The sequence below is a fragment of the Caretta caretta genome, chromosome 5 (assembly GCF_965140235.1).
Source record: "Caretta caretta isolate rCarCar2 chromosome 5, rCarCar1.hap1, whole genome shotgun sequence".
Lineage (NCBI taxonomy): Eukaryota > Metazoa > Chordata > Testudines > Cheloniidae > Caretta > Caretta caretta.
Window position 1 is genome coordinate 125,939,188 of NC_134210.1, and position 21,805 is coordinate 125,960,992.

Below are 21,805 nucleotides of genomic sequence, written 5' to 3' on the forward strand. Positions count from 1 at the left end.
GGCAGTGTCAGTACCCCTCCATGCCCTGTACCCCACTGGGCAATGGGAGGGGAAGGGCAGGGCCCAAGCAGGAATGGGGAGCCAATGACAGCTCGAGGGAAAAAAGCCCTGTTAGCACATACTGCTCCCCACACCACGGTTCCAGGGTACATGGCAGCACAGAATGGTTTCCCACGGAGCCTCGCCCTGGTGAGGACTCCAAGCCCCAGCCCACGTGCTCCTCCCCACGGACGAGGTCTGAAACTCCTCCTCCAAGGTGGAGAATGGGGGTAACCCCTGGAGTGAACCTCAGTGTTTCCATCAGGAATTTCCCTCTGGGAGGGGGTGATTGGATCCTTTTGGCATCATTGGGAGCTGTGGGGGCTCATTGCCTCTGACAATAAATCGAGTGTGGGAGACTTTCTAAAAGAGACTCTGGCTCTGGCACCAGCTATGGCCTTGAACCAGGAATCACTAGGTGAGGTTCTCTGGCCTGGGCTAAGCAGGAGGTCGGGCTAGATGGTCATAATGGTCCCCTCTGGCTTTGAACTATGAAATCAGGCCATGTATTCAGGATCTTAAATATGGAAACGTATGCCCAGATCTTCCAAGGTATTGAGATGCCAATTGATTTCAATGGGAATTAGGTGCCCGAATACTGTTGAGGGTTTGGCCCTTAGAGCCTAACTTCGAGGTGTGGAATATTGGTCTTTGGGTTAGTAAACCTGGCCCTAAATGAAGAGTGAACAGGCCAGCCCCAGGGAAGTCAGTAGGAGCCACAGGTGCCCTGTGCTTTTGCAGATCAGGACTTCCTGACTGTCTCATGTTTTTTTAAAGGTTGGAAGTGGATTAGATGCTAGTGTTTGAAACGTTATGGCTGTCACACCGCATTACTCTGCTGCCGCATTAAGGTCGTTCAGGATTTATCATTTCTCAGCTATTTGTGCGTGTTTCTTTAAACTCTTATTCTAAAGTCTTTATTAGATCAGTGTGTTGGCTGCTGGGTTTACTAGACAAGAGCGCTTTGTTATGCTAAGCGCTCCGTGGCAATTCAGCCTATGAAAATCTTCAGAAATTCTTTCATACCTCGGCATCTGCATGTAAAGCTTCTTGAATGTGTCACATAAAGCGGAGAGAACAGTGCACCCGGGGAGCTTGAGAAATGCCCTCCCCCACACCACCCCTCCAAATCTCAGCATTCATAGCATGGAAATTAAGCAAGGGATTGTTGTGGATGTGAGCGTGGGCTCACGTTCACCCAGGAGCAGTTAGAATAATCCCTGCTTAGTACGGGGAGCTCAACAATGCTTTAATAACATTATTCATAGCCACTTTTGGCATTGCTTGTATATCCTTAAAGAGACACTGCTACCCAAAATAGTCAGCATTTTCCGCCTGCCCTGGGACACACTGCTAGCTGGAACCAATGCCATTGTTACAATTGGGAGTAAACTTTTGTCAGTAGCTAGATGTAAAAATAGCCTTTGGGGCAGATTTGTTCCTGACACAGGTTTGATCTGCTGGGAGATGGCAGAAATCAAGAGGGCCTTTGCCACTCAGTAATGTAGTGCATTGTTATAGGACTTACATTTCTTTGGGTATAATTCTTTATAACCTAGCCCTTTTATTAAGGGGACTCAAAGGAACGGGCGAAAAGTGTACTGTGGAATCCAGTACTGATATTCACAGCTCACTTATGACTATACATCACATAGAACATCTTCAGCTGAGGTTGTGCTGTGTTTCCATTATAACATCCTAGTTTTAGAGTGTGTCAGTTCCCGTGAAATGACACCAGGCTAAGCTCTGGCATGCTAGCTCATGTTTGGGAACGACATCCACTCTACAAAGCTCAAAAGAATTGATTTAACTCACTGGCCCGCAATCCTTCGTTTCTCCATTGCGCATAGATATGGCTGTGGTCTGAGATGAGGGGTGACCTTAATTTCCACCTGTCCTGCGAGGCACACAGGGTGAGTTAAGGATGGAGTTTTAACCTGATTTTGAGTTGGTTGGTATGAATTTTGATTGGTTTGGGCTTTTCACGGCTAACAGGTCCCACAGAAGACGTGTATAACAGAGCTTCTTTTCACTCTGGCGTTAAAGCAGAGCACTGTTCATAAATACCCCAGGAACAGCTCATGGTTCAATTTTTATGCAGAGTAGTTGTAGCTAACTGTGTGTAAAATCTGATATTTCCGTTTGCATTAAATTGGGAATGTGACATTGAACTGCTGTGTCCCCTTAGCTCTCCAGCCTGAGATGCCTTTTACTCTGCTTTACTGGTGAACAGCAACCCCTCCAGGCTCTTCTCACTCACAGCCACTAGCATGTAAAGTCACTCCCAGCTCAGTACATGAATGCTATGCCCAGCCATCTATGAATAGATACAGGGTGACACCCGCATATCCCTCAGTCCCAGCCTTGCCTCCCCCCAGAAATGCATGTCTTGTACTGCTCAGTAGCCCACTGGACAGTACAAGCTCATAGATGGTTCATCATTCCAACACTGGGTAATGATTGTGCATCAGCCCTGTTGCCCTAAGCAGAGATTCCCAAACACTTCAACCAAAACACCCTGGTTTACATAAAACAATAAAACAAGTGTATTAACTAGAGAAAGATAGGTTTTAAGTGATTACAAGTATATGTGCATATAAATCAGGATTGGTTACAAAAGAAATAAAAAGATAAACACACAAGCTAATTCCTAAACTTTACCAAGGCTAATAGGTTTAAAAGCAAAAAAGGAGTTTTTCTCACTACAAGCTTACAGGAGTCTGTACTGTCTGGAAAACCTGCAAGATAGGACCAGTCCCCCAGTTCAGTGATGCTTCTTTTGTCTTTCAAGGGATCTCGCTGCTGTGAGTAGAGATGGAGGGGGAAAGGTGAGGAGGAAGTCACTGTCTCCCATTCTATATCCCACTCCCCTCTTTGAGGATTACCCTACACTGGAGTGCAGACAAACAGTCTCCCTCCCAGGTTTGAAGCATTTCTGGGATGAAATGTAAATTCTTTGTTTATACCATCCCCCCTCCTGGTGGTTGGCCAATTCAGTAGGTAATGGCTCTTTAGCACTTTGCCGGCGTGCTAGTGTGCCTTTGTCTCTGAGAAAATGGTTTGTGGGTGTTACCTAGAACAACAGCATCTTTCAGTAATAATCATATAGCAAAATCTCATAATTTCACATGCAATGATGCTACACACACTTCAACTGGACAATAACGTTCAGTCGATTATTAGTTTTCAAATGATACCTCACAAGGCATACTTTATACAAAATATATCATAACCATATAGAAGTGGTGAACATGGCGTACAGGGTGTCACAGGGAAGCAGTGTCAGGTAAACTTAAATTGAAGACAGTGAAATGTCAATATTTTTGCAAAGGTAGCTTCCTATAAGTGGACATTTGAAAAGACAACCTAAACCCAAACCGTGCTGGCCATTATAGTAACTGACAATCTTGATGGACAGCTACCTGTTTTCATTCTGTTGAGTAGTTAAGTAAGGTTAGTTGCAACTACACTCTGTGACCTAATGCAAAAGACTGCATTAAAGACAGAACTCTAGTGGTGTAATAGAAGGAATGTTATTGTAAGATACAGGCAAACTGGCATTGGTGTTGAAATGTTTTTAGAAATACGGGATTTTGTTTCTTTCTGTATCCCTCTTTATTCTGATAGTGAGCATCGGGGTTCACATTCTGCCTGTTTAACTTGCTTAAACAAAGTCAAGGTATTCCCACCTGTCTGTGAAGACTTCACAAATGTTTCATGATTGCAATACCTCAAAAATCTGAAGACTTGTCATTTTAAAGAGTCTAGGGGCTTGTCTACACTACTGGATGGATCGATGGGCAGCGATCGATCCAGTGGGGGTCAATTTATCGTGTCTAGTGTAGATGCGATAAATTGACTGTCGATCCCTCTAGCATCGACTCCAGTACCCCACCTCAATGAAAAGCATAAGCAGTCAACAGGAGAGCGTCTCCTGTCGACACACCGCAGTGAGTAGATCTAAGTACGTCAACTTCAGCTACGTTATTCATGTAGCTGAAGTTGCGTAACTTAGATCGACCCCCTCCCCCCCATAGTGTAGACCAGCCCTGAGTCACAGTGATGGGGTGGAAAGCAGCCCGATTCACCATAACCTCCTGGCAGTTTTGCACCACTCTAGCAATGCAAAGCAGCCATAAATCTGGTTTTGGGGTGGTTGAAATTCCAATCCAGCTTCAATCCTGAAGGGCCAGTTTATCAGATGCAGTCACAGAAAGCCACAGAATAATTGAGCTTATGCTCAAATAAATTGGTTCGTCTCTAAGGTGCCACAAGTCCTCCTTTTCTTTTTGCAGAATAATCACAGAGTAAGGTCCTGAGGTGTGATTGTGTCAGTGTATTACATTGCCCCAGTAGCGATGTGAGTCCTGGGACTACACACCTTCACGCTGCAAAGGTGACAACGCACCCTGAAGTTGTTGGCTCTCGGTTATTTGGTGTCTGTCTAGTTAGACCTGTAATGGACTAAACACCGATGGTGCACCTCGGAAATACGTGAGACGTGCAGGGTGCGTCGGAGTGTCTGAGGAAAGCACATGTGCTTTTCAATGCAAAGGCCCTGACAGCCAAACGGGAAATGAATGAATATTATGCACACCCTCCAGCAAAAAATTACACAGAGGGTGAAAGGATCATTGCATGCATAAATAAAGAGGAATCTGGGTTAGAAAGAAAACACAAGCGAGGACTAAAACCATGTGCAGAATGAAGAGTATAAATGCTTTATTGGAAGAACACAAGTGTGGAATGGAAGGACTTGACCTCAGAGGTTAAATACATATATTTTTAAAGTAAGGGTAATAAGTAAAAGAACGAGTGGAAAACATTAAACACATTCCGTGATTTGGGGCTCTGTGGTCCAGAGAGGTTGCTATCATTCTAATGTCATGACCTAGTTAAGTTAACAGAACTATGCCTGTTTACACCGTCTGAGGATCTGGGCTGATGGATGCGAAGGATACAACCAAACCTAAATTCCCCTGTGCTAGACAGGAGAAATATTAGAGGGAATCTGGATAATGCTAGAGCAAATGATCAAGAAACTGGAACCATGGGCAGGGGGCAGTAAAGGCCAGGGGAGGCTAAGTCTCCCCTAATCCAGGCTATGGCCCAGCCCTTGCTCCCCCTCTCTCCTGAAGCCAGCAGGGACTCAGCTCCAGCTGGCAGCCTGGAGCTCGGGGCTCAGGCTGGCGGCCAGGGCCTGGGTTGGGGCAGTGGCATCCCGGGGCTGATGGCTGGGACGGACCAGCCAGGGGAGCAGGTTCGGGGCTCCAGCAGGCAGGGGAGCAGGGCCTCAGGTAGAAGAGACAGGGCCAGGGGGCTAGCCTCCCTGAAGGGGCTAGTCATCTGCCGCCCGTGACTGGAACATGTGGAGACTGACGACTGGCATTGAGGAATTGAAAAGGAACCAGGAGCCTTTAGCAAGTTTAATTAAAGCCTCTCTGGAAATGGAAAAGGAGAGAACTCTCAACTGGAGAGAAAATCATGGAACTCTTCCGTATAGGAACAGAGAGGAAATCTAGGTCACTGGAGACTGGCAGCTGCACAATGGAAGAGATAGCTGAAGTCGCTGGGTCTTCACTAGAGCCGAGCAAATAACTTGATAGTTTGGTTCAGTAGCCAGACTGAAAAATGTCCCCCCCGCCCGGCCCCCAGTGTGGTTTGTTTCAAAGCAAAACTGAATTTTTCTTGCTGAAACAAAAAACCTGAACCAGAAAAGTTATTCAAGTCAAATGAAATGTTTTGAACGTCATTTTGAAACGAAATGTTGATTCAAAAATGCAATGTCAGAATGGACTGATATTTCAAAAGACAGGGGTTCTCCAAGTTATTCTGGCTGAAAATATTCCTGAATTCACAAATAGTTCTGATGCCCTGAAAAATGCATGATTTAGCAAACGTACTATTTACTGAAATTGTTTTGCCCAGTTCTGTTCATCTCTCATGTGCGATGGGGCCCAGGTGGGTTAGTAGCTTGTGGCGCAGTCCTGTAAAATACTAGTGGCGTGCCACAAGAAGTGGCACCGAGACACAGCTGTGCGGGTTTCAAACCTCCGTGCTGGTAACAAGGGTCGTGCAACAAGGTGACAGAATTAGCAGCCCGCACTCTGCCTGGAAACTGCATGGAGTCTCAAGCAGAGACCCTGGTGTTTAGGAGCACGGAAAGATGGGGACACCTCAGACCCTGCCTCTCCTCTTTCCACACTTGCCTGATTTGGCTGACCTTGATTAACCCCTGCTGTGCCGCACAGATGCACCCAGTTTTGTACTGCTTGTGTACATCAGAGTCTCCCGTTAATCTCCTTTGTGAAGATCTAACAGATGGAGACTGGCTATGCTGAGAAATCAGGGTGCTGCACAAATTGACGGCCTAGGGCCACCTCCCATCCTCCCATATGCCAAGGAAAGTGTCCTGCTGGCCACTGGTGACTCTGAAGTTCAGGGCCTGTGGCAGGAGACAGTCACCACTGCAGTCTGAAATACAAAACGTGTGTTACGTCAACCTCTTTTGCTTGGAGGCCTTTTGCGTAGGTGCTGCCCAGTCCCCATAGTTTGAGAAGTGAGAGGATCACAGTCCATGGCAAGATTTATTTATTTAATTATAACCAGTGTACCTAACCAAGACACCAACCATATCTAAAGAACACAATAAATATCACACAGAGAGTTCAAACTGACAACACATTACTTTTCTCAAGCCCTCAAAATAAGTGTCACCGTCAGCTAAATGTCAGTAGACAAAAAGACAGGTTTTTTGCATCAGACACCTGGAGAAATGGATGGTTTTTGCATTGTGTCATGAAGGCCACAGAGCAGGTCAGAAAACCGGGCATATTCATTACCCAGGGTTGGAATGACTGACTAACTATGAGTTTGTATGGTCCAGTGGGCTGCTGAACAGTACAAGATGCACATTTCTGGGGAGCCAGGCTGGGACTGAGGGATATGCGGGTGTCGCCCTGTATATAGTTCATGGGCAGCTGGGAATAGCACTCATGTATTCAGCTAGGGGCTGCATGTGAGCAGAATCTGGAGGGGTTTGCCGTTCACCAGCAAAGCTTTATAAAAGACATCCCAGGCTGGTGGCTTAAGGGGACACTGCTGTTCAACAGTCCAGATTGTACCCTGGGGAATGTCACAGTAGGGCAATACCATCACCTAGAATTGTTTGCAGCACTGCATTCAGGGCTGGCTGTAACACACCATTAAATATGCTTCTTGAGAGAGGCACTGCTCAATAAGCTGCCGAAAGACTCTATTCTGTACTCACTGAAGTTTCTGAGTGGTTCAGGTGTAGCTCCAGATATACTGCATTGAAGTCATTCAGTCTGGACATGAGAAAGGTTTAGATAAGCATAGCAAGGTTCACATCCACCAGGAATGGCCCCAGCCTGCTAGCCAAGCACAGAAGGATAAAAGCACTGTAGCTATCAGGACGTCTGGTAACAGCTGAGGAAGCAACAAGAGCTCTCAAGGTGTGTAACACAAGTTGAGCAGCCTCCTTTGGGGAAAGGAAGCCTGTATTGCAAATTTCATCTCCATTGTCTGCTCGAAACAATAGCTCCTTCTGGGACGAAAACAGGGGTTAGAAATGGAAGTGCCAGCTCATCCGTAATTAAGTCGTTGCTACGAAGATGGGATAGTAGTGATGGTGCTAAGCAGTTTCCAGATGTTCATTTATCAGATGTGCAGAGGTGTCGGGGAGAGTCAGAATTATTTGAAACAATCTGTTTCAGGCAAGGATCTGATAGGAAATATTGTTATCCAAGAATTTTAATGTTGCCTTTAAAGAAGCTGTTTGAATGTGAACGGGAAATATCTTTTGGGTTTGTGTGTCTTTTTCTCCTTTTCTGTTCTGAACTGCTGAGATTCTGTGTTGCAAGGGATCATGGTCGTGCCACATTGCTTTATTTTGATTGAAAATATTTAGAGGTTCATCCCCAAGGCCCAAATAACCTTTGGGTTTTTGTGTAGCTTGTAGTATGGGAGTATTTCTGCATTAAGCTGCTCATTCCAGAACAGATCTCAGTCCGTCTCTTTCTTAGACCGTTTGCATTAGCACCTGTCAGCACAGTATCTGCATCGCTCACTCTTTAATTCCTGGAGTTTTCTGCCCGTCTGCCTTCGTTTATGTGGGCGTTGTTTGAGGTTGTGTTGAGTTGTGAATCATTCTGGTTATGGTGTGAAGGCTTTATCAAAGGGGAAGGCCTGGCAGCTTTTCCTGAAGATGGCCAGACTCTGCATTGAGCGAATCTCTTTTGAAGCTGCTGTCACAGCTAGATCCTCTCAGCTGTGAAACCCTTATCTCTGTTTCTCACGTGCTTCATCCTGGGTTCTCTGATCCACATTTTCACAGAGGAGCGACGCTGTCTTGACATTCCATAGATAGAAATGCAGCCTCTATAATGAAACTGGGACCTGGTCCACTAATGACTCCGATGTTCAGGACGTGCTGGCAGTGGAAACAACATGGGGCCACGGAGGTACTTTAGGGCTCATAATGGCCTAGCCCATGCAGGAGGTGGACAGCTGCATTGTTTTAATCTGCTGGAGCCTTCGCATTGCTTTCATCTTCAGTGTCAGGTACAGCAAATTACAGGCATCCAGCTGGCCAGTGATGGATCACTGTGGGCGGGTCCTTGTCTGGCAGGAAGAGGTGACATTTCCTAGCGAGCTGGAGATGGAAGAAGGCATTTTTAGTCACAGATGTTCTCTGATCACATGGGCTCCGTGACGAGTTAGATAGGACCCCAAGCCCTCACGCTACGTTGGTGACTGTGGTCTGTCCGCGTTCAGTGGAAGAGGAGAACAGCATCCTGGCTACTTCTTGAAAGTATTTCCGTCTTTCTGACCAGCACGTCTGCAGTTGTGCGCAGGCTGAGTTAGGCCAGATGCTCGTCTTCTAGGACCTGCTTCTTGGGGGCATTGTGACAATAAGGTGTGCGCTCCTGACCGGTTAATGTCCTGTATGGTTACATTCTTCCAGCCGGCTTGTCTCCGCAGCGACTCTCTGAAGTAATCCGAAGGGTAGGACAAGTGAGATTAAAATAGAATCATAGAATATCAGGGTTGGAAGGGACCTCCAATAGACTGTAGTAAATGTCTAAGAGAGTCATGTTGGGCAAACTCAGTGACGGTACTGGGCCAAACAAAATTACCAAGTGTTTGGGATTCCAAACTGACTGAACCTGAAGGCTGTCCCAAGACACCTGGTCAGCCACGAAGCCTTTCAGCTCAGGTTTTGTTACTGCAGAAGTTTCAGGAACAAGGGGATAAAAGAGGCAAAGAGAAACCCTTCATGCATGAGAGCAATCCAAATGCTATTCAATTTCCAATGCAGCTCTGCAGTTAGCTGAATTAAGTTGCTTCTTGTTTGGCATTAGAACTGTAATTTCAATACTGATTAGCATAGATCATTAGCATTTGCCTTTTTATTCATGTGTCTGATTATCTACAAATCAGTTTATTTTTCCAGATTGTAGATATTACAGCTTAACCATATCTTGAACTGGACAAAACACTTAGGTTTTGCATGATTTTTTTTTTTTATGTTTCATGATAAAACCGTCATCACCATATCAGGAGATTATAGCAGCTGCTGCTATTAACATAAAAATCCCCTCATAGACTTAAAGGCCAGAAGGGACCATTGTGATTATCTAGTCTGACCTGCATATCGCAGGCCACGGAACCTCACCCACTCACGCCTGTAACAGACCTCTGGCTGAGTTACTGAAGTCCTCAGATCTTGATTTAAAGACCTCAAGTGACAGAAAATCCACCATTTACTCCAGTTCAAACCAGCAAGTGACCCCTGCCCCATACTGCAGAGGAAGGTGAACCGCCCCCCCCCAAGGGTCTCTGCCAATCTGACCTAGGGAGAAATTTCTTCCCGACCCCCAATATGGCGATCAGTTGGACCCTGAGCATGTGGGCAAGACATACCATCCAGACACTTGGCAAAGAATCTGTAGTAACTCGGAGCCCTCCCAGTTTAGTGCCCCATCTCCAGCCTTTGGAGATATTTGCTAAAAGCATTCATGGATGGGCCATATGCCATTGTCGGCAACCTCATCATACCATCCCATCCATACACTTATCAAGTTCAGTCTTGTAACTTTTTTGTCCCCACAGCTCCCTTGGGAAGGCTGTTCCAGAATTTCACTCCTCTGCCGGTTAGAAATTTTCATCTAATTTCAAGCCTGAACTTATTAATAGCCAGTTTACATCCATTTGATTTAGTGTCAACATTGGCCTTTAACTTAAATAACTCCTCTACCTGGCTGATATTTATTCCTCCCCCCCTCCCTCCCCGCTCTCCTGCTGGTAATAGCTCACCTTAAGTGATCACTCTCTTTACAGTGTGTATGGTAACACCCATTGTTTCATGTTCTCTATGTATATAAATCTCCCCACTGTATTTTCCACTGAATGCATCCGATGAAATGAGCTGTAGCTCACGAAAGCTTATGCTCAAATAAATTGGTTAGTCTCTAAGGTGCCACAAGTCCTCCTTTTCTTTTTGAGAATACAGACTAACACAGCTGCTACTCTGAAACCTACTTTTAAGGCAGGTTCTCCGTTCCCCTGATCATCCTTGTAGCCTTCTCAGCAACCTGTTTCAGTTCAGTTTGAAATCATCTTTCTTAAAAACATGGGAGACCAGAACTGCACACAGTTTGCCAGATGAGGTCTCACCAGTGCCGTGTATAATGGTACTAACACTTCCCCCTCTCTACTGGAAATACCTCGCCTGATGCATCCTAGGACTGCATTAGCCTTTTTTCACGGCCACATCTCATTGGCAGCTCATAGTCATCCTGTGATCGACTAATACACCCAGATCTTTCTCCTCTTCTGTCACTTCCAACTGATATGTCCCCCGCTTATAGCAAAAATTCTTCTTAGTCCTTGAGTGCATGACCTTGCACTTTGCTCTGTTAAATTTCATCCCATTTCTATCACTTCATTTTTCAAGATTTTCCAAATCTTCTTGTATAATATTCCAGTCCGCCTCCATATTGACAATACCTCCCAGCAGTGGGTCATTCACAGATTTTATTAGCACATTCCCACTTTTTGTGTCAAGGTCGTGAATGAAAACATTAAATAACACTGGTCCCAAGACTGATCCCAGAGGAACTCTACTGGCAACCTCCCCCTCCAGCCGGACAGTCACCTTTCAGCATGACCCACTGTAGTCTCCCCTTTAACCAGTTCCTTATTCACCTTTTTGATTCTCATATTAATCCCCATCTTCTCCAATTTAACTAATAATTTCCATGTGGAACTGTATCAAATGCCTTCGTGAAATCCAGGGAGATTAGATCATCTGCTTTTTCTGTGTCTAGAAAACTAGTTATCTTCTCTCAAGTTAGTCTGCAATGATCTTACCTTTTGTACAACCATGTTGTATTGTATCCCAATTACTGTTTACCTCTATGTCTTTAATTAGTCTCTCTTTCAAAATTTGTTCTGACCTTGCATACAACTGAGGTCAAATTAATGGGCCTGTATTTTCCCAGATCACTTTTTCCTCCTTTCTTAAGTATAGGTACTGTACTATATTTGCAATTCTCCAGGCATAGGATACGACCCCTGAGTTTCTAGATTCATTAAAAACCCTTGCTATTGGGCTTGCCATTTCCCTATTAAAACATCCGTCAAAAGCTTTGCCCAACAAACAGCTCTTGGATATGCTCAAAGACAGCACAATTTTTAATATTTTTCATTCCATCTTTCAAAGAATTGAGTGTCTGAGCGAACAAGCTGTATTCGGTATTCTCCTCCCAGTCCCATGAAAAGCTTGATTCTATCATCTGATGGCCTTATTCTGCCCTCGGGTGCATGTGCTGAACTGCCATTGGTTTTTAATGTTGTATAGGACTTTCCATGGTGCTCATTTCTATACCTGAGAACCTGGGGCACTTTGTGAATAACCCATAACAGAGGGGAATTCTTCCTTCCTTTTTACAGCTGGGGCTGGAGGCAGAAAGATACAGAGTATCTTTACACTACAGTCAGAAGTGTGACTGCCTCCCCTATAGACATACCCCAGCTACCTTGGATCCGGCTAGCGCAAATAATAATGGCTGTGAAGTCGTAGCAGCATGGGGAGCCACTCGAGTACATATCCAGGGTCCTATGAGGAGCAGAACACATCACTGGTCTTACACCAGAGTGCATAATTAAATCCTGCCCAGCGTGGCAGTGTGCCCCAGATGACCTCTTGAAGTCCCTTCCAGCCCTATATTTCTATGATTCAGTGAGTCTGTGCCTGTCTTCTTTTGTTTAAATAAAGGCACAGGATACAACAGCATGTCTTAAATATATGGTCACTGGCATGTTTTTAGAATATTGGATCATAATTTGCACATGATTTAGTGGCTACTTTTGGGTTATTTTTTTCTTGCCTACACGAGGCATAAATAAGAACTCATTGATGAGGAAACAACTAAAGTGTTGCACTGAGGAGGAGTTTAAAACCGTAACCTTTCCTGCCTTGACACTTGCATATTGAAAATCTTTTATAAACGTCGGTGAACTAAAAGCAGGCATTAGGTGCAGTACATCAGCTACGCAATGGACTGCTGGCAATTAATCCTGAAAGCCACAGTGTATCAGAAATCACTTATCATAATTCTCCCGATTCAGTTCTACAATCTGTCATAATGTGCAACTTTTCTCCCCAAAAGCTGCAGTTTACATCCAAGGATAAAAGTATCTTAAAGCAGATGTGTGCCATTAAGCTATTAGAGCATCAGAACGCTTGGAAGCAGAAGGGACTCAGCAGGTATTAATCTTTCAATCCAAAGGGAATTACTTTACATTCTGTATAGGATGCTTTATCTTCTTACAGACTCAATTAAGTAGCATTACTGCAAATATTCATTTGTCAGTGGTAATTTTAAAGATGGAATACCTTGGAACAGATGGTCTTTTTTCCTTTTCTTTTGTTTTCCAAAGAGTGATGTGTCCTATGCCAGCTGCCAAAGGGAAAAGATAGTCTGTGTTCACACCAGCTGAGTTCACACAGTATTCAATATTCTGCATGCGTCCACATACTGAATAGAGATCAAAAGTAGTATCAGGTGCCAAGCATGATGGGTCCGCACAATGGGATCCCATGATGTGAACTCTGGAGATCTGAGCTTTAATTTGGCAGGCATTATTAGAAATCATAACTGGAGTGACAATGAGTTCCTGGATATTGACAGAGCTCAAGGATTTCCTCCTGGGCTAATTGTCTTCTGAGGAGGAGGAGTGTTCCTGGTGGGGAATCCAGGGTGACTGTTTCTAAATTACCTTGCTTTGTAGAGGCAGTAAATGCTCATGGAAAATTGGCTTAATTTGGCAAGGGTGCACCCTCTGAGGAAGACTGCTATTATTCATAAATGTTGCTATAGATACTGATGACAAAGCTGAAAGAAAAATGGGAAATATGGTGAAACTAAAACACCTGAACCTCTCTAAGACCTTGTGTTGTAAGTCCCTTCCTCTCCTCTCAAAAGATGTAAATCTTTGTCCTTTGTTTCAAAAGAATTGTTAGATAGTTTTAATTAGAAATGTAGTCCTGAAATACTCTTGTTTATATTGCACATTTGTTGGCATTGCGACATTTTGTCAATGGCTTTTGTTTAAGATGCTGCTGCCCCTGATAAGAGATTTGTCATGACTGTGTTTTAAAAAGCCAAATAAATAAGTTTGCAATGCTAATGGCTGTACAGCCCTTAGGTCATAATCCTGCAAAGATTTGCATGCATATTTAATTTTACGCATGTGTAAGCCCATTGGTTTCAAAATTAAGCTTGTGACTTTGCAGGATCAAAGCAGAGTGTTAGGTAACTGAGAGCTCTGAATGCCAATTTCACTGACAGTGACCTCTTTCAGGATACAGTCCACAACAACAAAAACTCATTAAATAGCTTTTTTTTTTCCAACTGCCCCCTCTGGGAGCATAGTCCTGTGCGAGAGTGTTTATAGGCCTAGAGCACTATCTGAAATGTGGCACTTCATGATCACTGCGGTGCTCAGAAAACATGGGCCAAATTCTCCTGCGAGATGGCCATTACTTTGAACAGGAATATTTTGAAAACCAAAGTAAATTTGGATTATGTCGCATATAGAACTCTGTAATCCTAAATTTACCAAAATCTCTTATAGTCTTCTAGCCTGTTTTAAGCATTCATTCTGCAACCAAGGTGGATGAGGTAATTCTCTCGCTCACCAACAGAAATTAGTCCAGTAAAAGATATTACCTCATCTACCTTGTCTCTCTAATATCCTGGGGCTGCCATGGCTACAACTGCACTGCATGCAATCTGCAAACAAGTCGGTTGCTCCAGTTAAAGGGGTAGAAAATGGACTAATAACAGAGATCTGGATGCAGCCTTAACTGTGCCATCTCCAGGATAACCTAACATCAGAAATGCATTCTTTCCATTTCCAAATGGTTCCCTGTTTTATTATGTGTGACTGAGATTCAGGGTTTGGTATAGTTTATCTCACAGTGTACTTCCTTCATAGGAATACAGCAGCTGTTCAGTGGTCACAACTAGGCATTTAAGGCCCTGATCCTGCAACAAGGTATATGTCCCATTGACTGCCGCTCACATACACCTCACTTCGGGACTGGAACATAAACAAACTAGGGAAATGCACCCTAGATGGAGCTACTATAAGGTGGATGCAAAACTGGTTGGAAAATCGTTCCCAGAGAGTAGTTGTCAATGGTTCAGTCATGCTGGAAGGGCTTAACGAGTGGGGTCCCACGGGGATCAGTTCTGGGTCTGGTTCTGTTCAATATCTTTATCAGTGATTAGATAATGGCATACAGAGTACACCTATAAAGTTTGTGGATAATACCAAGATGGCAGGGGTTGCAAGTGCTTTGGAGGATAGGATTAAAATTCAGAATGATCTGGACAAACTGGAGAAATGGTCTGAAGTAAATAGGATGAAATTCAATAAGGACAAATGCAAAGTACTCCACTTAGGAAGAAACAATCAGCTGCACACATACAAAATGGGAAATGACTGCCTAGGAAGGAGTACTGCGGAAAGGGATCTGGGGGTCATAGTGGACCATAAGCTAAATATGAGTCAACAGTGTGACACTGTTGCAAAAAAAGCAAACATCATTCTGGGATATATTAGCAGGAGCTTTGTAAGCAAGACTGATTAGGCCTCAACTGGAGTATTGTGTCCAGTTCTGGGCACCACATTTCAGGAAGGATGTGGACAAATTGGAGAGAATCCAGAGAGGAGCGACAAAAATAATTAAAAGTCTAGAAAACATGACCTATGAGGGAAGATTGAAAAAACTGGGTTTGTTTAGTCTGGAAAAGAGAAGACTAAGAGGGGACATGATAACAGTTTTCAAGTACATAAAAGGTTGTTACAAGGAGGAGGGAGAAAAATTGTTCTTCTTAACCTCTGAAGATAGGACAAGAAGCAATGGGCTTAAATTGCAGCAAATGAGGTTTCAGTTGGACATTAGGAAAAACTTCATGTCAGGGTGGTTAAGCACTGGAATAAATTGCCCAGGGAGGTTGTGGAATCTCCATCATTGGAGATTTTTAAGAGCAGGTTGGACAAGCACCTGTCAGGGGTGGCCTAGATAATGTTTAGTCTTGCCATGAGTGCCGGGGACTGGGCTAGATGACCTCTCGAGTCCTATGATTCTATGTTCAGGTTCCATGTTTGTCATGGAGGTCACAGATTCTGTGACTTTCTGTGACCTCCTTGACTTCTGCAGCGGCTGGTGTGTCTGGCCCTGGGGCCGCCTGAGCAGCTCAGGCAGCTCCCAGACCAGGTGCCCCAGCTGCTGCTGGGGCAGTCTCCGGACTCCCCCACCCCCTAGTAGCAGAAGTTTGGGGGGCGGGGCTCAGGGCTGGGGATTTGGGTGCGTGGTGGCGCTTACCTGGAGGGGGCTCCCCTCCCTCAGCCCCTAGCTTCATGTGTCACCACTGCCGGCAGGCACCACCCCCGCAGCTCCCATTGGCCGCGGTTCCCAGCCAATGGGAGCTGCAGAACCGGGGCTTGGGGCGGAGTGGAGGCAGCACGTGGTGCTCTGGAGCCGGTGAGGGGGCCTGCCCCAGCCCCACCAACCCTCCCCCCTCAGCACCTGCGGTGCCCCCCTGCGCCACCCGAGCACTCATGGTGGCCCCCCACCAGCACCCGCATCGCCACCCCAGGCTGCACCCCCCCCCCGGGCTGCACCTCCCTCCAGCACCCGCGTCACCGCCCTCAGGCTGCGCCCCCCCGGGCCATGCCCCCCCCCGCACCTGTGTTGGCACCCCGAGGCTGCACCCCCCCCCCCCCCGAGCCATGCACCTGCAGCGCCCCCTGGTCTGTCGCCTGAGCCCCACCCCCACAAGTTTTAGTCAGGGGTATATAGTAAAAGTCATGAACACGTCACGGGCTGTGAATTTTTGTTGATTGCCCGTGACCTATCCATGACTTTTATGAAAAATACCCGTGACTAAAATGTAGCCTTATCTATGATTCTATGTAGCTAAAAGGAATGGGCTAAATTCCATCTCTGTTTCAGTTTATCTGGTGGCAGATGGAGTAAGACAACAGTGCATTGATTTATATAATGAAGCCAAGCTTCCCAGGGAGAAGGGCTAAAAGCTTTTTAAAATAAAAGCTCAGAACCATTTCTGTTGCCTCTGGTTTAGAGACAGATCCAAACCTTTGCGACTCAATCATCTCTGGCTGAATGGAGGAATCTGTATGTTTTTTCCATTTTAAATTGGCACACAAAATTGAGAACTATTAGTGGTCCCATGTAAAAGTACTAAAACTGAAATGTTCTTGTTATTTCCAGCTCCTGTGATTGTTGTTCCACCAAAAAAGATTCATAATATAACTGGTGCCCAAGTGTACCTGTCCTGTGAAGTGAAGGCAGTTCCCACTCCCATCATCACATGGAGAAAGGTATGCCAAAATCTGATTACATTTTAGCCAAGAGGTTACACAGAATCTGATGCGTGTAGGACAGAGAAACTGACATGGGGCTAAATCCGCTGTTAATGTAAACTGTCTCTACGCCTTTGGAACCAGTTTTCACCAGGAGACAATTTGGCCCATTTCTTTTGCTCTCTTGCCATACCTGATTTCAGATTATTATATTCACAAATAAAATGGCATTCCTTAAAAATGAGACTAGAGGGCAGTAATTCCCTCAGTGCGTTAGCATGCCCCATCCGCAGACAGGGGCTATGGACATCTGCCTGCCTGAGGGGCTTTGAGAATTGAAGTGTTGGTCTCACCAGTTTTGACCAGCTCCTCGGCTGCTGTAAGTCAGCGTAGAACCACTAGGTCAGGAGAGCATCTCTGATTTACAGCAGCCCAGGGCCTGGCCTCAGTACATCCCTGAGAGGGAGGAAGGGAATTAATAACCCAAACCCCACTCAGTGCTCAGGTTGAATATTGGACTGGCTTGGCTGGGGGTGATTCTGGGCTGAAAGCTGATCTGACAACGTGACTGATGACATCTATATAAGCAGTCCTCAGAGCAGCACCAGGGGCAGAAAGGAAGAGTCTCAGCCTAGGGACTCTGGCTGTGGAGAGGAAATCTCTCTCCAAGGAGCCAGCTCTGGGGTTAAAAGGGGGTGGTCAGAGAGCTAGGGCTTTGGGGATGGCCAGAGGAGTGGGATGCTAAGCTCCTGGGAGCTAGGGACAGACCTTGAATGAAGGCAGCTAGGCACTTATGCCAAAACCTTCAAACTAGGGTGCCTAAAGTTAGGCACCGAAACAGAAGGGTCGTGGAGCACCCAGCAATTCCTAACCCCAGGGCTACGTTGGGAGAATGGGGAAGCTACCCTGCATCCTGCACACCCACCAGTTACTTAAGGATCCAGATGGAAGGGGTAAGAGGAGCCCCATGTTGTGGCTGGCACTGGCTGGATGTGTGCAAAGAGAAAAGTCAGAATCTGCCCCCAGTAAGCTAGGGCGAGAAGGACTACAACCAGCTGCATACCACCATGTAAGAGGGAGGCATTGCCTCACGTTGGCTCCTGGTCCTTGACTAGCATCTGCCTCTCGCTCCTCCCAGTAGCTGCAAGAGGTTCTGCTCCATATTCCTTCCCCTCAGTGAGAGCATCACTCTGAGAAGCTCAGGGGTAAGATAATGGTATGTGTTCTTCTGTTATAGGCATCACTCTGAGGAGCACTGGTGCACATTGCAGAAGCTAGTATAGACGGCAACATGTTGAGCTCATACCTGCCAAATGCAGAGGCAACACACTGATGAGCGTGATGCTTTTAAAGTATTCCATAGCTACATTAACAGTATGCCAATGTCATAACACCCCACAGGTCACAGAGTCACCCAAGGGAGTTAAACTCCTGGAAGAATTGCCTGGAGACAGAGTAAACATGGCAGTTCAAGTTCGTGGTGGTCCTTCTAAACATGAGAGCACCGGGTGGGTTTTGGTAAGTCCAACAAAGCAAACTGTACTGAGGGCAGAGGTGGGGAAAGAGAGGGGCAGGCTGATTTTGGAAGTGTTTCCATACAGAACACACAGTACATTGCAAGCACGTGATGGTACAGTTTCTAGGGGAGACATTTGAAGAGAAGAAACTCAGAAGAGTGATTGAGCAGAGTTTAAAATAGAATGAAAGTTCCTACAATCTAGCAGACCGAATTTAAACCAGGCATTTTAGTCCTTGTTTTGAAGGAGGAAATCTAAAATCCTTTAGATTTTTCATTCTTATCAAGAATTGATTTATGGCTGCCCTTTTGTGCTTAGTGTTAATTTGTTGATCGTGTGATATTCTCCCCTTTCATTTTGCCAGATTAACCCGCTGATGAAGGAAGATGAGGGTGTTTACCAATGTCATGCTACCAACATGGTTGGAGAAACACAGGCAGAAGGGAATATTAAAGTCAGTGAGCAAAGTAAAAGTAAGAGGACTAACTTCCTAGAATCAGATGACATGATATAGCAGGGTAAGTTTAACATTACAAATCCACTTCAGTACCACAGAAGCCTGTTACCCTTTTTTGCATTCACTTGCTCTTGTTGGTCTAAAGATACAGAAGTAGAGGAAGCATGGCCTAGAAACAGTGAATCTGGAGGAGCCTGGAGTCAGTTAGAGGTTGAAGCATTGGCTCAGTATTATCTTGAATAAGTCATTTTCTTCTGTTTGCCTTACTAAACCCATGCTGAAGCGTAGGAAGATAAAGGAAGGGCATTGCAATGTGCTAAATACCTTAGATTTTTCAAAAGCAGATACTATTGCACTGAACATTTGTGGGTTGATAAGCGTATAAATATAATTGCTGCTTTTAATTCAACATTTAATGACTGCAGTGTAAATACATACCATACATGATCAGAATGCTTGACATCTTCAGACCAAAAACCAGCATTTGGTACCATATTCTAAAGATGATGCTAATGTTACATGCCAAGGAGACAGAGCAGGCTTCCCTCATCTATGACCGGTTCATCTCAGTCGTCATCTCTTCTCTGTAATATCTTCTCATGTAAATGGATGCAATTCACCCCAGGGCAGAGGGACAGCACAATACCTGTGCCACACTTTCATCCAACTTAAGTCCTCTAAATGGGATTTAAGCAGTGCATATGCCTTGTGCTGACCCTCCCTTTGCACCCCCAGGGTGAATCTCACCCAGAGAAAGGAGAGCAGACACCAAGCAGATAAACAAGCGTGTGGCCGAGATTTAAATAAAACAACCAAAAACTTCCTTCCGCTGATAGCTTCATTGTTCCCAGAAGTTTTAGTATAAGGGCCTGATTCTCCACTGCATTACTCCAATTCTACACTGGTGCAACTCCATGGATTTCAGTGAACCTTTGAATAACTGGAGTAACACCGTAGTGGTGAATTGTGTCCAATGCGTGACTCTAGCAAGACGAGGCTGCGAAGCAAAGAGGGTGAACAGTGATCAGAGTCTTGTGCAGAATTGGCCTGGAAATGCAGCTCTGTGCATGAAAATTAATGCTTATTTCTGGGAGAGATACCCTATGTATTAGCTGAAAGAGGGTTTTTATGAAAAAAGATACATCCAGTTTAGCAAATATATTATTCAAAGCAAGGTATATATGTTGTGCTAGTTGCAGCCATGGCCATGTCTCCATCACAGTTCAGTTTTCTGTACAAGTTATTACAAATCCCTGGATGATAAGCTCTCCAACTGTGCTTTTTTTCTCTTCTAGGGAAAAGTGATTCAGTCGTCACTCCAGGGAAACAAAGATTGTCGAGCACAGGCTAAAAATAAGTCCATTAGTGGCTTCCTTTGCTATTTCATATTATAGAATTAGGAAACTGCATTAATATTCTTGTTATGTGGTTAATGACATGTTTTTTTGTACATTTTCCTATTTAGATCAATTAGATTAATATTAAAAATCTGTAGTTTATAACGGGAATAAACGAGCAATAAAACGGTTTTTTTAAACCATTTAAAAGATATATACCATCTCAGGGTTGCTTTTTGTTGGCATGCTCAACTGTAACACTAGGGGGCAGAAATTATGGAAGAGACCATTTAGTGTAATTTCTGCATCTCAGTCTTGGCCCGAAAGACAAATCACAGCAATGTAACAATTTCCTTTCTTCTTTTCGTCCACTTCTTAGGGGAAAAAGGCTGAACATTTAATGAAGCTTTGGCAATTGTTGCTTTTGGGTACATACAGTCACTAGAACATGACTCTAACTAGAACACCGTGTTTTGAAGAGGTTTATAGTCAAAATGGAGGGCTTCCGATGTCTAAAACAGATACGGGGAGCCCTGATTTTATGAGCCCAGTACTCCGTCTACTGAGAGGGGTGCCGTGATTCATTAGATTCCAAGGCCAGAAAAGTATCAAAGTGGCAGCCGTGTTAGTCTGTATCCACAAAAACAACAAGGAGTCCGGTGGCACCTTAAAGACTAACAGATTGATTTGGGCATAAGCTTTCATGGGTAAAAAACCCACTTCTGCAGATGCATGGAGACAGAAAAGACCACTGTGATTTTCTAGTCTGCCAAGGGCAGCAGAAATAATGTGTTTTCACTGCACTTCTGACCAAAGCAGAGATTCTGAGCAAATGGACTCCACCCCAACATACTGAGGTATAAGAGAGCAGTGATAGGTTCCTTACCAACAGGCACATCCCCTGACCCTTTCCAGATAACCCTTTTGTGTTCTCTGTCTCACACAAGTCATTCAAGAATTAACACTAGGTGGCCCAGTCACGAGTGAGTGACACTGACCCTGTGCAGAGGTTCTGCGCTTGAGTAATGCACCACGTGAGACTTCTGTGATGCATGAAATCTGTGCTGCACATCAGTAAAGACCGGTATAAGGGATGCCTAGGCTGAATGCTGAGACTCTGAACAAGGACAGAAGTCACTCTGGTCTGCGTTAGCCAGGGTTTTAAAAATCCTCTCATACAGCACATACAGCAGCACTGTCAACCCCAAGTGTTCAGAAACTTGTGGTTGACTTAAAAATCGTAATTCTCTTTCTCATTTGCCAGCTGGATTCTGAGGCTGTGGGGGCACTTATGTCACATCGTAAAGCTTTTCTCTGCAACTATAAGAGCTAGAAAATTTCATTTTCAGTGGAGGCTGAGGTTCCTGGAGAAAAGCCTCTCAGAAAAACACCAGGTACGACAAGTGCTAGCATCAATGCATGCAAGGGCTGTGCCCAGCCAGTGAGGGGCCCAGAAGATGCTCCGACGGCTCAGCTGTGGTAGGAAGGGTCCTTTCCTCACCTGAGCGCATCCCCCACTATGGACGTGGCAG

General features: G+C 45.0%; 1 protein-coding gene across 1 annotated transcript in view; it reads left to right on the plus strand.

Annotated features, from left to right (window-relative positions):
- The window catches only part of IGFBPL1 (insulin like growth factor binding protein like 1), a 29,623-nt gene extending 9,136 nt beyond the window's left edge, over positions 1 to 20,487 (plus strand). The window contains exons 2-5 of the mRNA XM_048851251.2: positions 16,871 to 16,980; positions 18,364 to 18,480; positions 18,844 to 18,997; positions 20,232 to 20,487. Of these exons, the coding sequence (XP_048707208.2) occupies positions 16,871 to 16,980; positions 18,364 to 18,480; positions 18,844 to 18,993 (377 nt within the window). The 3' untranslated portion in view covers positions 18,994 to 18,997; positions 20,232 to 20,487. The remainder of the gene's footprint in view (positions 1 to 16,870; positions 16,981 to 18,363; positions 18,481 to 18,843; positions 18,998 to 20,231) is intronic.
- The last annotated feature ends 1,318 nt before the right edge of the window (positions 20,488 to 21,805 follow it).